Source organism: Triticum aestivum, chromosome 7D, assembly GCF_018294505.1.
Source record: "Triticum aestivum cultivar Chinese Spring chromosome 7D, IWGSC CS RefSeq v2.1, whole genome shotgun sequence".
NCBI classification, from domain to species: Eukaryota; Viridiplantae; Streptophyta; class Magnoliopsida; order Poales; family Poaceae; genus Triticum; species Triticum aestivum.
Genome location: NC_057814.1, coordinates 619,676,106 through 619,692,094, shown reverse-complemented (window position 1 = coordinate 619,692,094; position 15,989 = coordinate 619,676,106). Strand labels below are relative to the sequence as shown.

The following is a 15,989-nucleotide window of genomic DNA, read 5'->3' as shown; positions in this document are numbered from 1 at the left end:
TCTGAGATCTTCCAATACCAGAGGAAGAGCCACGCCAAGAATTGAAGAATCAATTGTGGAGGAGGGGACGGCGCCGTCGCCGTCGAAGCCGCGCCGTTCGTCCCCGCCGCGGCCGAAGCAGAGGGCGAGCATGGAGCGCGGGCGGTGCACGAGGCCGAGGAAGAGGAGCAGGAGGGCGGCGAGCGCGTGGCTGGCTTGGACGTAGACGAGGTTCCGCCGCGCCCTGGCCCGCGCATCGCCGTAGCTCGCTGGAGGCCGTCGCGTTCGGCACCTCCCGCCACGCCCGCGGCCTGCTCTCCGTGGCGCAGACGGCTGACCACCGCGCGGGAGAAGAAGGCGACCCCAGCCTCCGCGGCCGGGGACGACGAGGAGAGCGCCTCGCCGTCGCCATTCGCGTCGGGGCGGCGGCGGCAGCGGCGAGGGGCGTCACTAGGTTCATAACTATTCCCTCCGTTTCCTAAATATTTGTTTTTTTAGAGATTTGAATGGACTACCACATGCCGATGTATACCGAGGTCGGACAACAGTACAACGACGAAGTAGTTTCCTTTTTTGGAGGGCTACGAAGAAGTAGCAGTACTCTGCTTTGGTTCGAGTCTTCGAGAACAGAGAAAGGACCATCGATGGCTACCTTCGCCGCCGCAGCTGTGCCCCGTCGTCGAAGCCCGGCGGTGCGTGGTGGTGAGGGCGTCTGCGACGATGGCGGTGGCGACTCCGGCAGCGGCCGGGAGGACGCACTATGAGGTGCTCGGGGTGGGCGCGGGGGCCAGCAGGGGCGAGATCAAGGCGGCGTATCGGCGCCTGGCAAGGGAGGTGCACCCGGACGCCGCCGGTGGAGGTGGCGACGAGGGCTACTAGATCAGGTGACACATGTAAACTGCGGCACGCGGGAGACGTTTTTAGAACATCTCCTATGCGTTCGATCATTAGCAAGATGCAAATATGTACTACTAGATCAATTAGTCTACTTGTAAAAAAGACGGCCTAAAGCCCGAGGGATCTGTATTATGTATAGCTCTTTTGGTTTGAGGAGGAATCACCAAGTACAACAACCATCCATGCGATCATTTATGAGATATTGTCACATCAGTACTTTGATATAAGATGAAAAAAGAATATTGTCATCATGTGACCAAGCTTTCTCTTGAGGAGGAGATAATCATGCCGCCGATGCCGCAAATCCGCATCGAAAAGAAGACAACCTTAGTAATGATAAGGTGAAGAAATCAAAGAATAGACAATTGAAAGTGCTTTTCTTTGCGGAGAGTTATGCCTTTTCTGCCCTCGAGGTAGCGAGTTTAGAAAGAAACAAAACTATATCTGTCATGACTCATGGGTTCACATTGTTTAGAGAAAAGGAAGCTACAAGTAAGATTGGAATAATTAATACTTCCTCCGTCTTAAAATAAATAAATGTCTTGAGTTTAGTACAAATTTGTACTAGAGCTAGTACGAAGTTGAGACACTTATTTTGGGACGGAGGAAGTATGTTCCAAAAAGAACAACTCACTAGATTCTACTACCAAGGTAATGAACAAGCAAAGACCAAAAAAATAAATAAATTGATAACCAGATGTGATCCCCTTAGCGTAGAGGTGTGCTTTTCTGGTCCTCCAAGTAGTGAGCTAAGAAACAAACTATAAACTTGCATGTCTTCATCGCAAGTTCGCATGATTACAAATAATAATAATAAATTAATAAAACAAGTAAGCATGGAATAATTGATAACTTTCGAGAAGAAGAATCACTCCCTCGAGTTGACAATACCTATATGGTCCCACCCATGTACGTTGAAGAAAAAATTGTATGACATCTCATGTGATTGGACCATTGTTAGTCTTGTTAGTTTTGCACACGAGTAATCTCTCTAGCATTAACAAACATGATACAATTCCATGGAACATAAGTTTTGTTTTGTGCCTAAATGGGAAGACGCAAAGCAAGACTAAAGATGTCAAAGTGTTGATGGATTGGTTACCATAATCTGTTTTTTAGATTTTTTTTCTTAGTGATTTTGTTGATGGATTGGTTACCATAATCTGTTTTCTAGATTTTTTTCTTAGGGATTTTCGGAATGATTGGTTTTTTAGGGCAATTGTGATTGATTATTGGCAATTCTAATTATGTCCAACAATAAATAGTACTTGCACCACAGGAGGCCCGACAGGTCAGACCGTGAGGACCATTTTGAAGCTCTTCACCATGGGAGCTCCTATCTTCCGCGTTTTGCGGCAATTAGCAGCCGGACGCACACACAAATGGCCACATGGGCCGACCCAACAGCAGGACTGTGGTATGCAAAATTCCAAAAATTAGTGCTGTGGCTGGGAGTCAAACACAAGACGACCTTATGCTCTCGGACGCAGCGGCATACAAATGCACGGCCAAGCATTTGTGACTAATGAGTAGCGTGGTACTTGAAGAAGTAGGAATAGCCATAGATTTAAAATTTCAAACATGTTTTTTAAAACTGAATACTTTTTGAAATGCAAACATTTTTCAACATTTTGAAAACATGAAAAATCCTGAAAAATTGGAACACATTTTGAAATTTTAAAAAAATGAGAACAAAATTTGAAACACTGAACTGTCAATAAAATACGAACAATTTTCGAGAAACATGATTTTTTTTTCATACTTTGACCTTTTTTGAAAATGGGAACTAATTTCAAGATTCTAAACACTTTGGAAAATGTGAACTTTTTTGTTCAACGTGAACAAATTTTAGAATTTTCGAACATTTTTTGAACACGCGGACAAATTTTGAAAAATGAGAACAAAAAAACTACATGTCAACAACAAATTGCAGAGCTGCACAGTAAGTTTATGAGTTGACCAGAATTTTTACAACTAATGTGTGTTCTGAATGTGTAGTATTGCTCACTGTCAGTATTCTGCAGCGGGCAAGGCGAAGGCGCATCGGCAAACCGTGGAGCAGGAGCAGATCTCCTTGGACGACAGCGACGGATCCAGCTCCGACGACGGCATGCCTCTGCCTCCAACGCCTACACGGAGGGCCAAAGCAGCACCGCCACCGCAAGGAGAAGGGGCTTTCCTCCACCCTTGTCCGTTTAGTTTAGTTTTACTTATGTTTAAGTGCTGTCCGGCCGATGCAAACTTGTTAATTTGCTTGCCTGATGACCGCTTATATATATGTGAATTTTGCATGCCTGATTTAAGTTTGTTTGTTGCTAGCTACTTCGTTGAAGATCTATATATATAGGTTAATTTTTTATGTTGCATGCATTGCATGGATATAAAAGACCATGAGGTAGACGGCTGCGGATGCAGCAAAATGAGAGGTGCCCGACGGACTTTTGAAGTATATGCTCTGACAAGACAGGTAGTGGAGGAGCGGGGGACGCGGATGCGTGCCCTTAGCCGTGAGTGTCCATGGACACGGAGAGCCATCCCACTCCTGGGCTCCAAGTGTACAGAATCAATAATGCTCTTTCCCCTGCCCCGTCCTTACCAAGAAGTGCACGGCGCTCGCTGCTTTTCTTCCTCGGTTTGGAAGAAAATAATATCCGACCTGCAGCATGTTTGTCTATATATATATACTCGATGAATGCGACGTCCGAAGCAGGTGGAACGAGCACCGATCATTTCTGTGCATTATTGTAGGGCCATAGATCGAGACATCATCCGACCTGCAGCTCCATCCGTTTAACGTTATCTTCTTCCTCTTGCTTGCTCTTGTTTTGGGTCTTCCTGTAACAGTTGTAACTCAAATGAAACCAAACAGTTGTAACTCTTCAGCAGCTCCCAAACCTTTTTCCGATCTTCCTGTAAGAAGAACAGAGCCATGGACTCCACGGATCAGTTTGACAACAGCCCTCTGCTAGACGGAGACGGCTCATCACAAGAGGTTTGTACTCTCTCTCTCCCCCTCTCTCTCTCTCTCTCTCGCTCTCTACCTCTCTCTCTCTTCCGGCAACAGTGTCTTTAAGTCTAAGCAAACGGTTTCCATGCTTAGTTACCTGATGAAGCAAGCCGTACTAAATTTCAAACTTGTGCTCTGGTGATTTACTTTATATATAAAGCGGGGCGAAAGCCTTTTTCGGTATTCCTTTTTTTCTGAACCATGTGCCTATTCTTATTTAATACTCCCTTCATCCCAAAATAACTGTCTTAAGCTTAGTACAACTTTGTGCTAGAGACACTTATTTTAGGACGGAGGGAGTACGTAGTATAATCTATATAAATAAAGGAAGTATACTCTCCTTAATTAGCCATACTTACATGGATGCAGTCTATTCTGAGTTTCTGACAGCATCGAAATAGACAGGTGATGGCTCATGGTTTCAAAGAACATCTGTTTTGAGACTAAACTACTCCCAGTTTGTAACCATATAGTACCTTTATAATTATCGGATACCAGCTCTCCCTCTGTTCATACCAATTTACCTGTGAATGCACCATTAATTATACTACTTTAATGCACATTTCTCTGTTGCCACATCTTCGCAAAATTCAATGGGCGAGATTTATCATTATGATTACTTTTGCTTTACTGTGAAGTGCAGAATACAACAGAATATACAGGTGATGGGTCTGTTTGCATCAGTGGGCATCCTGCTTCCAGAAAACATACAGGGAATTGGAAGGCCTCCTTCTTAATCATAGGTCAGTCAGTACAGCACAATGCTCATGCATAAGTAACCTTCTGTTGGAAGACCATGTAATTGTGATGGTTAGATGCTTGTATGCATTTTTTAAAAATATAAATATTTGAACAACAGCATTAAAAAAATATAAATATACTTCACACTCAAGCGTTCATATATTATACACCCAGCGCGATCCCAACAGTATTTGTGAAGATAATTTGTCTCTTCAGTCAGTGAACGGAACTCTAGTTGAATTTGACACTAGAATTTTGTGGTCGCTTTCTGTATTCAATACAAGATCTAACAAAAAGCAAACTACTTTGTTGCAGTCTGTTCATTCTGTTGTTATCTTGCGTATTCTTCCATTGGAAAAAACCTAGTCAGTTATCTCACAAAAGTCCTACATGAAACAAATTTGGATGCTGCAAGACATGTTGCAACTTGGCAAGGTACTAGCTATCTCGCGCCTCTGGTTGGAGCCTTCGTTGCCGATTCATATCTGGGGAAGTACCGGACAGCTTTGATCGCCTGCAAGATTTTCATTATTGTAAGTGCTACAAATTATTCATGCCTATTTATGATCAAATTGACCACAAAGAGTCAAAGACTGCCCATATTTTGAATAATCATTGTCAAAGGAGATCCTGTACGCTGAAAGAGTAAGACCTTTGTTTTTAGTACATGATATCACGACGGTTCTGACGGATGAAAGACACTTATGCATATATAGTTCTGATATGATATGCGCATTCAACACTTTATTTTATCTCGAACATGCATCTAACTGTCTGTCATTTTGTATTGGAAGAAGAACATAAACATTGCGCAAAGCTCTAACACCTGCGAAAACATAGCCATAAAGGTGGCACTTACCAAAACAAAACAAAAGAGAAGCTATAGAAACCAAACAGCCCAAGAAAACTAGCAACCAACTTATATGCCTGATCGCAAGAGATCAAAAGATCTTTATTTACCTTAACATGTGCATTCAACATCTGAGTTCAGTTTTCTTAACATGTTTGCTTATGTTTTTTTTCTTCATTCTGTTGTTTAGGGAATGATGATGTTGCTTCTATCAGCAGCACTTCAATTAATCTCAGCCGGTCCTCACGCTTGGACTGTTTGGGTACATCTAGTCTCTTCTCAGTACACCATATTCTTGATTGGTTTGTACATGGTGGGTTTAGGGTATGGTGCACAGCGCCCTTGCGTCACGTCTTTTGGAGCCGATCAATTCGATGACACCGATTATGTGGAGAAAACCAGAAAGAGCTCCTTCTTCAATTGGCACTATTTCGCAATCAATGCTGGTTCATTGATTGCTGGGACTGTTATTGTCTGGGTTCAAGAACATGAAGGCTGGCTCTGGGGTTTTACAATTTCTACATTGTTTGTGACTTTAGGTGTATGTATTTTTTTCTTGGGCTCCATCGTGTATAGATTTCAGAAGCCTAGAGGAAGCCCTCTGACAAGACTATGCCAGGTTGTCATTGCAGCTACTCGGAACTTTGATAAGGTTTTGCCATGTGATTCCTCAGCTCTTTATGAGTTTATGGGGCAAGGCTCGGCAATCGAAGGCAGACGGAAATTGGAGCATACAACTGGACTCGAGTAATACTCTGCTGAGATTTTGACTCTTAAGTTAATAATTTATGCATTCATTCTATTTTGAATTTCCATTCAAGTATACTTGATTAGTTTGTTTGCTAGTAATACGGTATTATAAGCTACATTTTAACTTATATTCGAATCCCTGAAAAGGGAATTTTTTTTACACTTTTGTGAAACTTCTATTGTGGTAAAAATGGATGTACTGAAATTCGTACAAAAAATATTTCTCTCTTCTATTTCAGTGTTAAGGGAAGTTGAAACACAGTCTGATCAAGTAGATTTCTATAATTAGTAAAGTGGTCACATTTTTCTTTCCCATTCAGGTTCTTTGATAAAGCTGCAATTGTGACATTACCTGACTGTGAATCTCCTGGCCAACATAATAAATGGAAGATTTGCACTGTCACTCAGGTTGAGGAGTTAAAGATTCTGATCAGGATGTTTCCAATTTGGTCGGCAATGATTTTGTTTGCTGCAGTTCAGGAACAAATGTCCTCAACATTTGTAGAGCAAGGGATGGCAATGGATAAACACATCGGGTCTTTCGAAATACCTTCTGCATCCTTCCAGTGTGTAGATACAATTACTGTCATTGTACTGGTTCCAATTTATGAGAGACTCATTGTTCCAGTAATTAGAAAATTTACTGGCAGAGCGAATGGCATTACATCACCACAGCGAATAGGGATTGGTTTATGTTTCTCGATGTTCTCAATGGTGTCAGCAGCATTGGTGGAGGGTAACCGGCTACAGATTGCACAGGCCGAAGGTTTGGTGCACCGCAAGGTGGCTGTTCCGATGAGCATCATGTGGCAAGGACCCCAGTACTTCCTGCTAGGCGTCGCCGAGGTGTTCTCCAATATTGGGCTAACTGAGGCTTTCTATGATGAATCTCCAGATGGCATGCGAAGCTTATGTATGGCATTCTCGCTTGTTAACATGTCGGCTGGAAATTACCTTAGTTCATTTATCCTTTCCCTTGTGCCAGTATTCACAGCCAGAGGAGGCAGCCCAGGGTGGATACCTGATAACTTGAATGAAGGGCATTTGGATAGATTCTACCTGATGATGGCTGGGCTGAGTTTTTTTAATATAGTAGTCTTTGTATTCTGTGCTATGAGGTACAAATGTAAGAAGGCTTCCTGAGCCTCATTGACCTCTGCAATATGGCGAAGTGTGTGTAGAAATTGTACTGTGGTATATATCATCATGTGCAAAGGTAAACTATGCCGCAGGTAATTGCAATGCCGCATATCTCGTCTCGTGTAAAAGCACCCTTGGCTGAGCCCAACATGATACCATTTGTCATCTACGGGTGTTGTGCAATCAAACACAGTCTTCTTCCTCACGATCTTCCCTCCCTCCAAGTGGTTGATTGACAAAGCTAATAAGCTTATGCATGAAGCTGCCTCGGCTACATCCCCTGAAGTGGAAGCAAGATCTGTTGGACAGTGCTTTTCTGAAGAAGGAGCATGTTGTAGTAGTTATTTCAGTGATGTGTCAATTTGGAGCAATAGAAATATGTATATGGAGAATCTCAATACCAGACACTGAATATCAATGGAGTTGATGAGTTGATTACATCACTTGATATTCCAAGGGGTGATACAGTGGACATGAACTCATAAAGGAACGTTAGAAGGTACCACCGCGGGGCCAGGTAAAACTAAACTGCGACGGGGCGACCGACCAGGCGACGGGAGATGCAGGAGCCGGAGTGGTGGCTAGGGATGATCGGGGGTCCTTATTTGCGAGATGCTCTAAATACCCTGCTAAGGAGGACCCATTCATAGCCGGAATTCTAGCTTGTCGTGATGCTATGAAACTTGCTATGGTAGATCGTTATCACATGTGATCGTGGAATTGGACTGTCAGTCCATTTGCACCATATGGACACTAGGAGACGACATGTCTGTCGAAGGCCAAGTTTGTAGAGAGATGCACTCTTATCTCTCGTCCTCTGAGGGATTTGATCTAGTCTTTGTGCGTCGGGAGGCCAATTTTGTGGCTCACCAATGTGCTAGGCATCCATGATTTCCTGATTGACCCTGCTCAATCAGAGATGCTCCACTTGAATGAATAAATACAAGGAGTGGTTCTCAAAAGAGAGGAGTCCGTAGGTGGAATCCGTGGCATGCTATCTGTAAATGTCACATTTTTGTTTTCCACCGCGAATGCGACTGCATAGGGAGTAGAGGCAAGCCGACCATGCCTTACCGTTACGGCACCCCGGCCGGCTACAGGCAAGTGGTCGTGTGTTTACTAGTCCAAGTCAACTAGACTGTACACACTGGCTCAAATCAGGAGACCAGTCGCCATCACCGATATACTTAGCATGCACGCATGCAATACCAGCCAGATATATATGTACGTGTATGTTACGTCCGATTAATACGAGTCCAGATATATGTGGTTTGTTGATAGACAGGAAACTGAAACTGAAAACGATGTTCTGGGGCGGTTTACCGACGTCTGAACCAGTCAGCCGGTCATCTGCAGCCAACCATTCTCCTTATCTTACACTGCCGGCCCGCTCTTCATTATTTTTGCTGTATAAAAGTGAAAGCTGAATAAAACTATTGCTTATTGATGATTTGGTGCGGCATACAAGAGTATATAAGAGGGTACAAACCGACTTGGGTAGGGGTACAAAACTGACTTGGACTAGAAGTCGTATACCATAATGACTACTCTAACATCCCCCCGCAGTATCAACGGCAGGCTCGACGACGTTGAGACTGAAACAGATATCTTGAAACGGCTTAGTAGGCAGTGCTTTGGTGAAAATGTCAGCAAACTGAGCCGTAGAGGGAACATGAAGCACCCGAACCTGACCAAGAGCAACCTTTTCACGAACAAAATGAATATCAATCTCAATATGCTTTGTGCGTCGGTGTTGAACTGGATTGCTGGTCATGTAGACTGCTGATATGTTGTCACAGTAGACAATAGTGGCCTGCTCAATAGGCCTATGTAGCTCGGAGAGTAACTGCCGAATCCAGATTGTATCTGCAACGGCATGTGCCACAGCGCGATACTCAGCCTCGGCCGACGAACGTGAGACTGTAACCTGTCTTTTCGAAGACCAAGAAATCAAATTGTTACCAAGAAAAACACAAAAACCGGAAGTGGACCTTCGAGTGTCAGGACAACCAGCCCAGTCTGCATCAGAGTATGCGGTAAGCGAGTTTGGAGAAGAATTATTGAGGTGGAGACCATGATTGAGAGTTCCTTTTAAATACCGAAGAATGCGTTTAACATGATTATAGTGAGGAACCCGGGGATCATGCATATAGAGACATGCTTGTTGAACAGCAAAAGAGATTTCAGGACGAGTAATGGTGAGATATTGGAGAGCACCTGTTAGGCTACGATAGAGAGTAGGATCGGAAAAGGGTTCACCGGTAGCCGAAAGTTTAAAACTAGTATCGACAGGAGTGCGAGATGATTGACAGTCAAGCATACCAGCACGATTAAGAAGATCAAGAATATACTGGCGTTGGGAAAGAAAAAGGCTGGAGGAATCTCGAACAACAGCAATGCCTAAGAAATGATGAAGGAGTCCTAGGTCAGTCATAGAAAATTCAGATCTAAGAAGAGAGACAATATGATCTAAGAACTTTTGAGAGGAGGCGGTAAGAATGATATCATCTACATAGAGAAGTAAATAGGCAGTGTCAGAAGTTTGATGATACACAAAAAGAGAGGTGTCGGAGAGAGATGGAGTGAAGCCTATTGTTTGAATGAAGGAGGAGAAGCGTTGAAACCAAGCTCGTGGGGCCTGTTTAAGACCGTAGAGAGATTTCTGAAAGACATACATGAGTTGGAAAGGATGGATTTTCAAAACCCAGAGGTTGCTGGCAGTAGACAGTTTCTTGAAGGGAACCATGGAGGAAAGCATTTTTCACATCAAGTTGGTGAATGGGCCATGAAGAGGAGACAACAACACTAAGAACGGTGCGAATGGTGCTAGGTTTAACAACAGGAGAGAAGGTTTCTTCGTAATCAATTCCTTGTTGCTGAGAAAAGCCACGACAAACCCACCTGGCTTTATATCGTGAGAGGCTCCCATCGGAGTGGAACTTTTGGCGAAAAATCCATTTGCCAGAAACAATATTTGTATTGGGAGGACGAGGAACAAGTTGCCAGGTGTTGTTTTGAAGTAAAGCATTATATTCTTCTTGCATGGCAGCGGCCCAATTGGGATCAAGTAGAGCAGTTTTGTAATTCTTTGGAAGAGAAGTGAGAGATACGGAGGTATGAAGGTTTAGGCGGTCTTGGGGTTGATGAAATCCTGATTTGGCCCTAGTACGCATGCGATGATCATTAATCGGGGCTGCTGTAGGAATAGCACGAGGGGGTAAGGTGGGTACTGGTGAGTCCGGCGCAGCGGAAGAGTCGGACGAAGGAGTAGGGCTGGGTGGTGGAGTGGGAGCAGGGCTGGGTGGTGGAGTGGGAGTAGGGGCCGGGGGTGTTGGGGAGGGAGCAGGGGTCGGGGGTGTTGGGGACGTCTCGGGTGGGGTGAGTGTATGGTTGGGATTGGCTATGGTGGGTGTTAATGGTGGTGGTGATAAGTTGTGTTCGGCAGGTAGGGGAGTATATAGTTGGAAAGGACGGGGAGAGGGGGTGTTTGCGGAGCTAGGGGTGTTGGATGGTGTAGTAGTGCGTTGTGAGAAAGGAAAAATGTGCTCAGCAAACGTGACATGACGAGAGACATGAACGTGTCCGGTGTGAAGGTCGAGACAGCGATAGCCTTTGTGCTCGTCAGAGAAGCCGAGAAAAGCACATGGGATAGAGCGTGGTGACAATTTATTTGCAGAAGTGGCGTAGGCATTGGGAAAACAGAGACAGCCGAAAACACGAACCGCGGAGTAGTCGGGGTGGGAAAGAAAGAGGGAATAATAGAGAGTAGTGTTGGGTTTAGTTTTAGAAGGTCGAATATTTAGAAGGAAGGTGGCCATGTGTAGGGCTTCAGCCCAAAACTTGGGAGGCATAGATGATTGAATGAGGAGAGTGCGAACTATATCATTGAGGGTGCGAAGAGAGCGTTCTGCTTTACCATTTTGAGGGGAGGTGTAGGGACATGAGAACCTAAGCAGGATGCCATGTTGTAAGAAGAAAGTACGATTTTTAATGTTATCAAACTCGCGACCATTGTCACATTGGATAAAGCGAATTGGGAGGAAGAAGTGAACAGACACATAGCGTTGAAAATTAAGGAAAAGAGAATGGACCTCGGATTTGTTGCGTAGAGGAAAAGTCCAGACAAAGTGGGTGAAATCATCTAGGATAACAAGGTAGTATTTAAAACCCAAAACACTTGCAATGGGAGAGGTCCATAAATCACAATGTATTAATTCAAAGGGATAAGTGCTACAAGAACTAGAGGAACTAAAGGGAAGACGCACATGTTTGCCTAATTGACAAGACTCGCAAAACACAGAATTATGAGAATCCCTATTACATGGTATGGTAAATTCACTAAGCATAGAAGCTAAGACGGCGGGGTTGGGATGGCCCAAGCGACGATGCCAGAGATCGACGGAGGCCAGCATGGATGTTGGAGGGGTGGCGGCAGGAACTCCATTAAGAGAATAAAGATCACCGGAGCTATTGAAGCGAGCGATCTCGGCCTTGGTCAGGTAATCCTTCACAGATAGACCAAAATGGTCAAATTCAGCCGAAACTAGATTGTCGCAAGTAAATTGGCGAACAGAGATAAGATTTTTAATGAGGGCGGGTGCAACTAGAACATCGCGAAGTAAAAGAGGTTTGGTGGAAGAGGGAAGTTGAGCCTGACCAACACAATATATAGGAATAGATGATCCATCTCCAAGGATAATGGAAGGGAAAGGAGATTTAGTGCAAGAAGATAACCAATTACTAGATGCAGACATATGACTAGAGGCCCCTGAATCAAAGATCCAATCCGTACCTGAGTTTCCTTGTGCAGCAAAGTTATTCATGGCCTGGAGAAAGGCAGCTTGATCCCAGCTCGGCGTCGCAGGTGAGGGTGGTGTCGGAAGCAGTGCCGGCGGATACGATGGTGAAGGCAGTAGGGCCGGCTGGGGAGTGTAGTAGGCATTGGCCGGCTGTGGTGGGGGTGGCGTCGGGAGCAGGGCCGGCTGAGGTGTGTAGTAGGCGCCGCCGTCGGTGCTGTAATGACCATAAGGAGCATACGTCGGGGCGGCGTGATAGGCATTGGCCGACTGTCGGGGGTTGAGAACCCCGGGAGCACCAGTAGGCGGCCGAAGGCCGGGTTGCCAGGCACCTGAGTATGCCGGCGGAGCACCGAGGGTGGACGGAGCAGACCAGGGCATGGGCCATGCTTGAACAAGCCCCATCCAAGGATCATGAGGAGGCCGCCATGCAACCGCAGATGGAGCACTGGTGGGTGGTGCAGGACTCGGTGCTGGTGATGTCGTAGGCGGAACCGAACGAGTCGGCGGTGGCCTGTAGATAGGGTTTTTGCCGCGGTAGTTCGGACTAGGACGCCAGCCTGGGGGCGGTTCAACAGATGACGATGGGGACGGCCCGGCGGCAGGAGCCGGCCTGGAAGGCGGCGCTGGTGTAGACGACAGAGGAGGACGAGCCGCAGCATGAAAGACCTTGGGGCGAGAGTCCTTGCGAGCTTGTGTTTCCGCCGCGAGTTGTAGCAAGGAACGTACTTCAGCGAAGGTAGGAGGGGGCCGTATCATCGGTTTGAACAAGGCTTGCTTGTCAAAGTCTTCGCTGAGGCCGACGACGACGATATTGATTAGCTGTGAGTCGCTAACTGTATCGCCGAGTTCGCGGAGCTCATCGCTAATGGTCTTAACGCGCTAGCAGAACAGGTTCACCGGGGCGTCTCCTTGCACCATATTACGAAGCTCGGTGTGGAGAGCGTTTTTCCGAGCGTCGGTGTTGCTTTGGAAGAGCTGACGGAGGGAGTGCCAGATGTTGGCAGCGGTGGCGCCGTCGTGATCGAGCATGTTGAAGATCTCGGTGGTTATGCGGGTGTAGAACCACTGGACGATCGCGAGATCGTCTTTCAACCATTGCGGATCGTCGGGGCGGGGAAGACAGTTGGCGGCGACATGCGAGCGCAGGTTGCAGCGGCCGAGGTGGAGATCGAAGAGATGTCTCCAATGGTAGTAGTTGTGGGCGGCGAGATCAAGAACTATGGGGATGTAGGGGCTGACGTCGGAGATTGTGTCAGCAAGAGATATTGGTGCGGCGAGAATGGATGCAGGGTAGTTTTGTGGAGCTATGGTGAGGGCCGAGAGAGAAGCGGCCGCGGCGTTGGCAGCCTTGGCGATGAGTGCGGCCCGGCGCTCGAAGTAGCCGGGCGGCGGCGGTGGCGGTGGCGTTGGCGGAGCCATACCCTAAACCCTGGGACATGTATCTGATACCATGAAAGCTGAATAAAACTGTTGCTTATTGATGATTTGGTGCGGCATACAAGAGTATATAAGAGGGTACAAACCGACTTGGGTAGGGATACAAAACTGACTTGGACTAAAAGTCGTATACCATAATGACTAGTCTAACAAAAAGCAAGCAGAGAGGTCTCCTTTTCTTCTTGTCCCCCTCCCGTACGCCCACTTGTTGGATGCATGCATGTTAATTTTCTGAGAAGTGCATTGATCGGTCGATTACTACACATCTTCCAGGTTAGTGCTCAGCTCTCTGGGGAATTAATACTTTTGGAACCATGAATCACCCGGCCACCGGCCTTCGGCTATGTAGTTTTGTACTTATCATATCTTGGAACTTCCAAATCTAGACTATAGATGAAATGCTAGTGTTTTTGGCTGATCAAAACAAATCGCAGAGACTATATGACATACTAGTTGTTGGAGGGTTTTGCCTTTGTCTTTGCGAGTGGTCTTTGGCTTTGTTCTTCTTTTCTTGATGTTATCCTTTAGGTTTTTCTTTTCTTTTTTTATTCTACAGATTAATCCTTTTGAATTTTTCATTCTCCGTCGTTGATGCACGCATTGATCCATATCTATTATTGTGAAGTACTGAAGTTTCATGATATGTTTTTTAGTTATCAGAGAAGCTAGCTGGGCTGATCTAGATTATTCTAGATTACACGTGGACGAAGGAAGCAAGATCATGGCTTTGCCGGCCTCGATCTCCCACCTGGCTCACTTGGGACAGAAGCTATGGCTGCAGGACACAGGGAAAAGCTTCTTGTGCGACGGCTGCCGTGAGCCCGGCGGGGGCGAGAGGTACAGGTGCCATCCATGCGACTTCGACCTCCACAAGCATTGCGCCTTGGACAAGAGCATGGCTTTGCCAGCCTCGATCTCTCACCCCGCCCACTTGGGACACAGGCTGTCGCTGGAGGCGACCGAGTACTGGGAGTTCGTGTGCAACGGCTGCCGTGAGAGTGGTGCGGGGGAGAGGTACAGGTGCCGGGTCTGCAGGTTCGACCTCCACACGCAGTGCGCCTTGGAAGAAGGAACCAAGATCATGGCTTTCCCACGCTCCATCTCGCACCCAGACCATTGGGGGCACAAGCTGTCGCTGGAGGCGACTGACTACTGGAAGTTCGTGTGCAACGGCTGCCGTAAGAGCGGGTTGGGCGAGAGGTACAGGTGCCGGGCCTGCAAATTTGACCTCCACAAGCAGTGCGCCTGGGGCCAAGGGACCAACATCATGGCCTCCTCAGGCTTGATCTCCCACTCGGCCCACTGGGAACACATGCTGACGCTGTGCGCCCCTGGCCTCTCCAACTTCGTGTGCAACGGCTGCCGTGAGCCCGGCACGGAGGAAAGGTACAGGTGCCATGCATGCGACTTTGACCTCCACAAGCAATGCGCCTTGGACCAAGGAACCAAGCTTGTGCACCCGCTGCTTAAGAACGTCGAGTTGGAGCTCCGGTTCCAGGGCCCCAAGGACGGCGCCAGGCTGGTGTGCGACGCCTGTGGCAACGCCGTGCTGGGATTCCACTACCACAGCAGCAAGCTGTGCCTCCGGCTCCATCCATGCTGCGCAAATCCACTGTATGACAAGAAGAAGGAGGATGATGGTCGCGGGAGAGATCAGCCGTCCAGGAGTAAATTCCAGCGCACATTGTCTGTCAGCGGGCATATCAGTGACGCGATAGATACTGGAGAAGCGATAGCTGATCTCTTCAACTCAATTAATCTAGACGATGGCGGTTCCGTAGAGGAACCCGACTTCGACTTTGACTTTTAAGTATATCTGATGGTTTGCTTTCCTCTGGGATTGTACGTATATATGTGTATTGGCGCGTGCATGATTGCTTGGTGACATATGAAATAAGCTTTGTAACACCTATTTGCTCCGCATATTTGTTGCTTGGTGTCTTTTGTGCCTTACTACATCATAGAGGCGTGCTTTGCCGCGCCCGTCCACCTTAAGAAAATTAGAAATATAAATACTTGAGAAATTTCGAGCTATGATAATGTATAAGGAATTTCATACGGCTCAATTTATTGTGCATTGATATAGACATTGAGAAATAGTTGCTTAGGACATTCAAATATCATCACAAAAAGGGGAAATCAAACTACAAATGATCACAATTATAACATTGCTAGTAAATACAAATGAAGGCCACAATTGCAATACAATAAGTAATAACAATGAATGACCTCAATACTTCCAATGCATATCAATATGTATTTTTGTTATTTGTTTATTTTGTTTATCAAGTACACCCTCTATAAACTTCTGTAAGACGTTTTATATCACTAAAGTAGTGATCTAAAACGTCTTATAAAAGTTTACAGAGGGAGTAGAACATAATGACTT

The 15,989-nt window shown here is 46.1% G+C and overlaps 2 protein-coding genes across 4 annotated transcripts; both read left to right on the top strand.

Moving 5' to 3' along the window:
* Positions 1-3,630: 3,630 nt before the first annotated feature.
* Positions 3,631-8,158, top strand: LOC543406 (protein NRT1/ PTR FAMILY 8.3). Of its 3 annotated transcripts, XM_044587240.1 has the most exons (6): positions 3,631-3,868; positions 4,527-4,626; positions 4,940-5,157; positions 5,665-6,015; positions 6,094-6,221; positions 6,545-8,158. In XM_044587240.1, exons 1-6 carry the CDS (start codon positions 3,806-3,808, stop codon positions 7,365-7,367), a joined length of 1,683 nt encoding a protein of 560 aa, XP_044443175.1. In that variant the 5' UTR covers positions 3,631-3,805; the 3' UTR covers positions 7,368-8,158. The 3 variants fall into 3 exon arrangements, with proteins under 3 accessions (XP_044443175.1, XP_044443174.1, XP_044443176.1); XM_044587239.1 differs by having other exon boundaries at positions 3,636-3,868; positions 5,665-6,221; positions 6,545-8,155; XM_044587241.1 differs by having other exon boundaries at positions 3,720-3,868; positions 5,040-5,157; positions 5,665-6,221.
* A 6,120-nt stretch (positions 8,159-14,278) lies between these two features.
* LOC123171446 (uncharacterized) lies at positions 14,279-15,410 on the top strand. Its single transcript, XM_044588945.1, has one exon. It carries the CDS (start codon positions 14,322-14,324, stop codon positions 15,408-15,410), a length of 1,089 nt encoding a protein of 362 aa, XP_044444880.1. The 5' UTR covers positions 14,279-14,321.
* Positions 15,411-15,989: the final 579 nt, after the last annotated feature.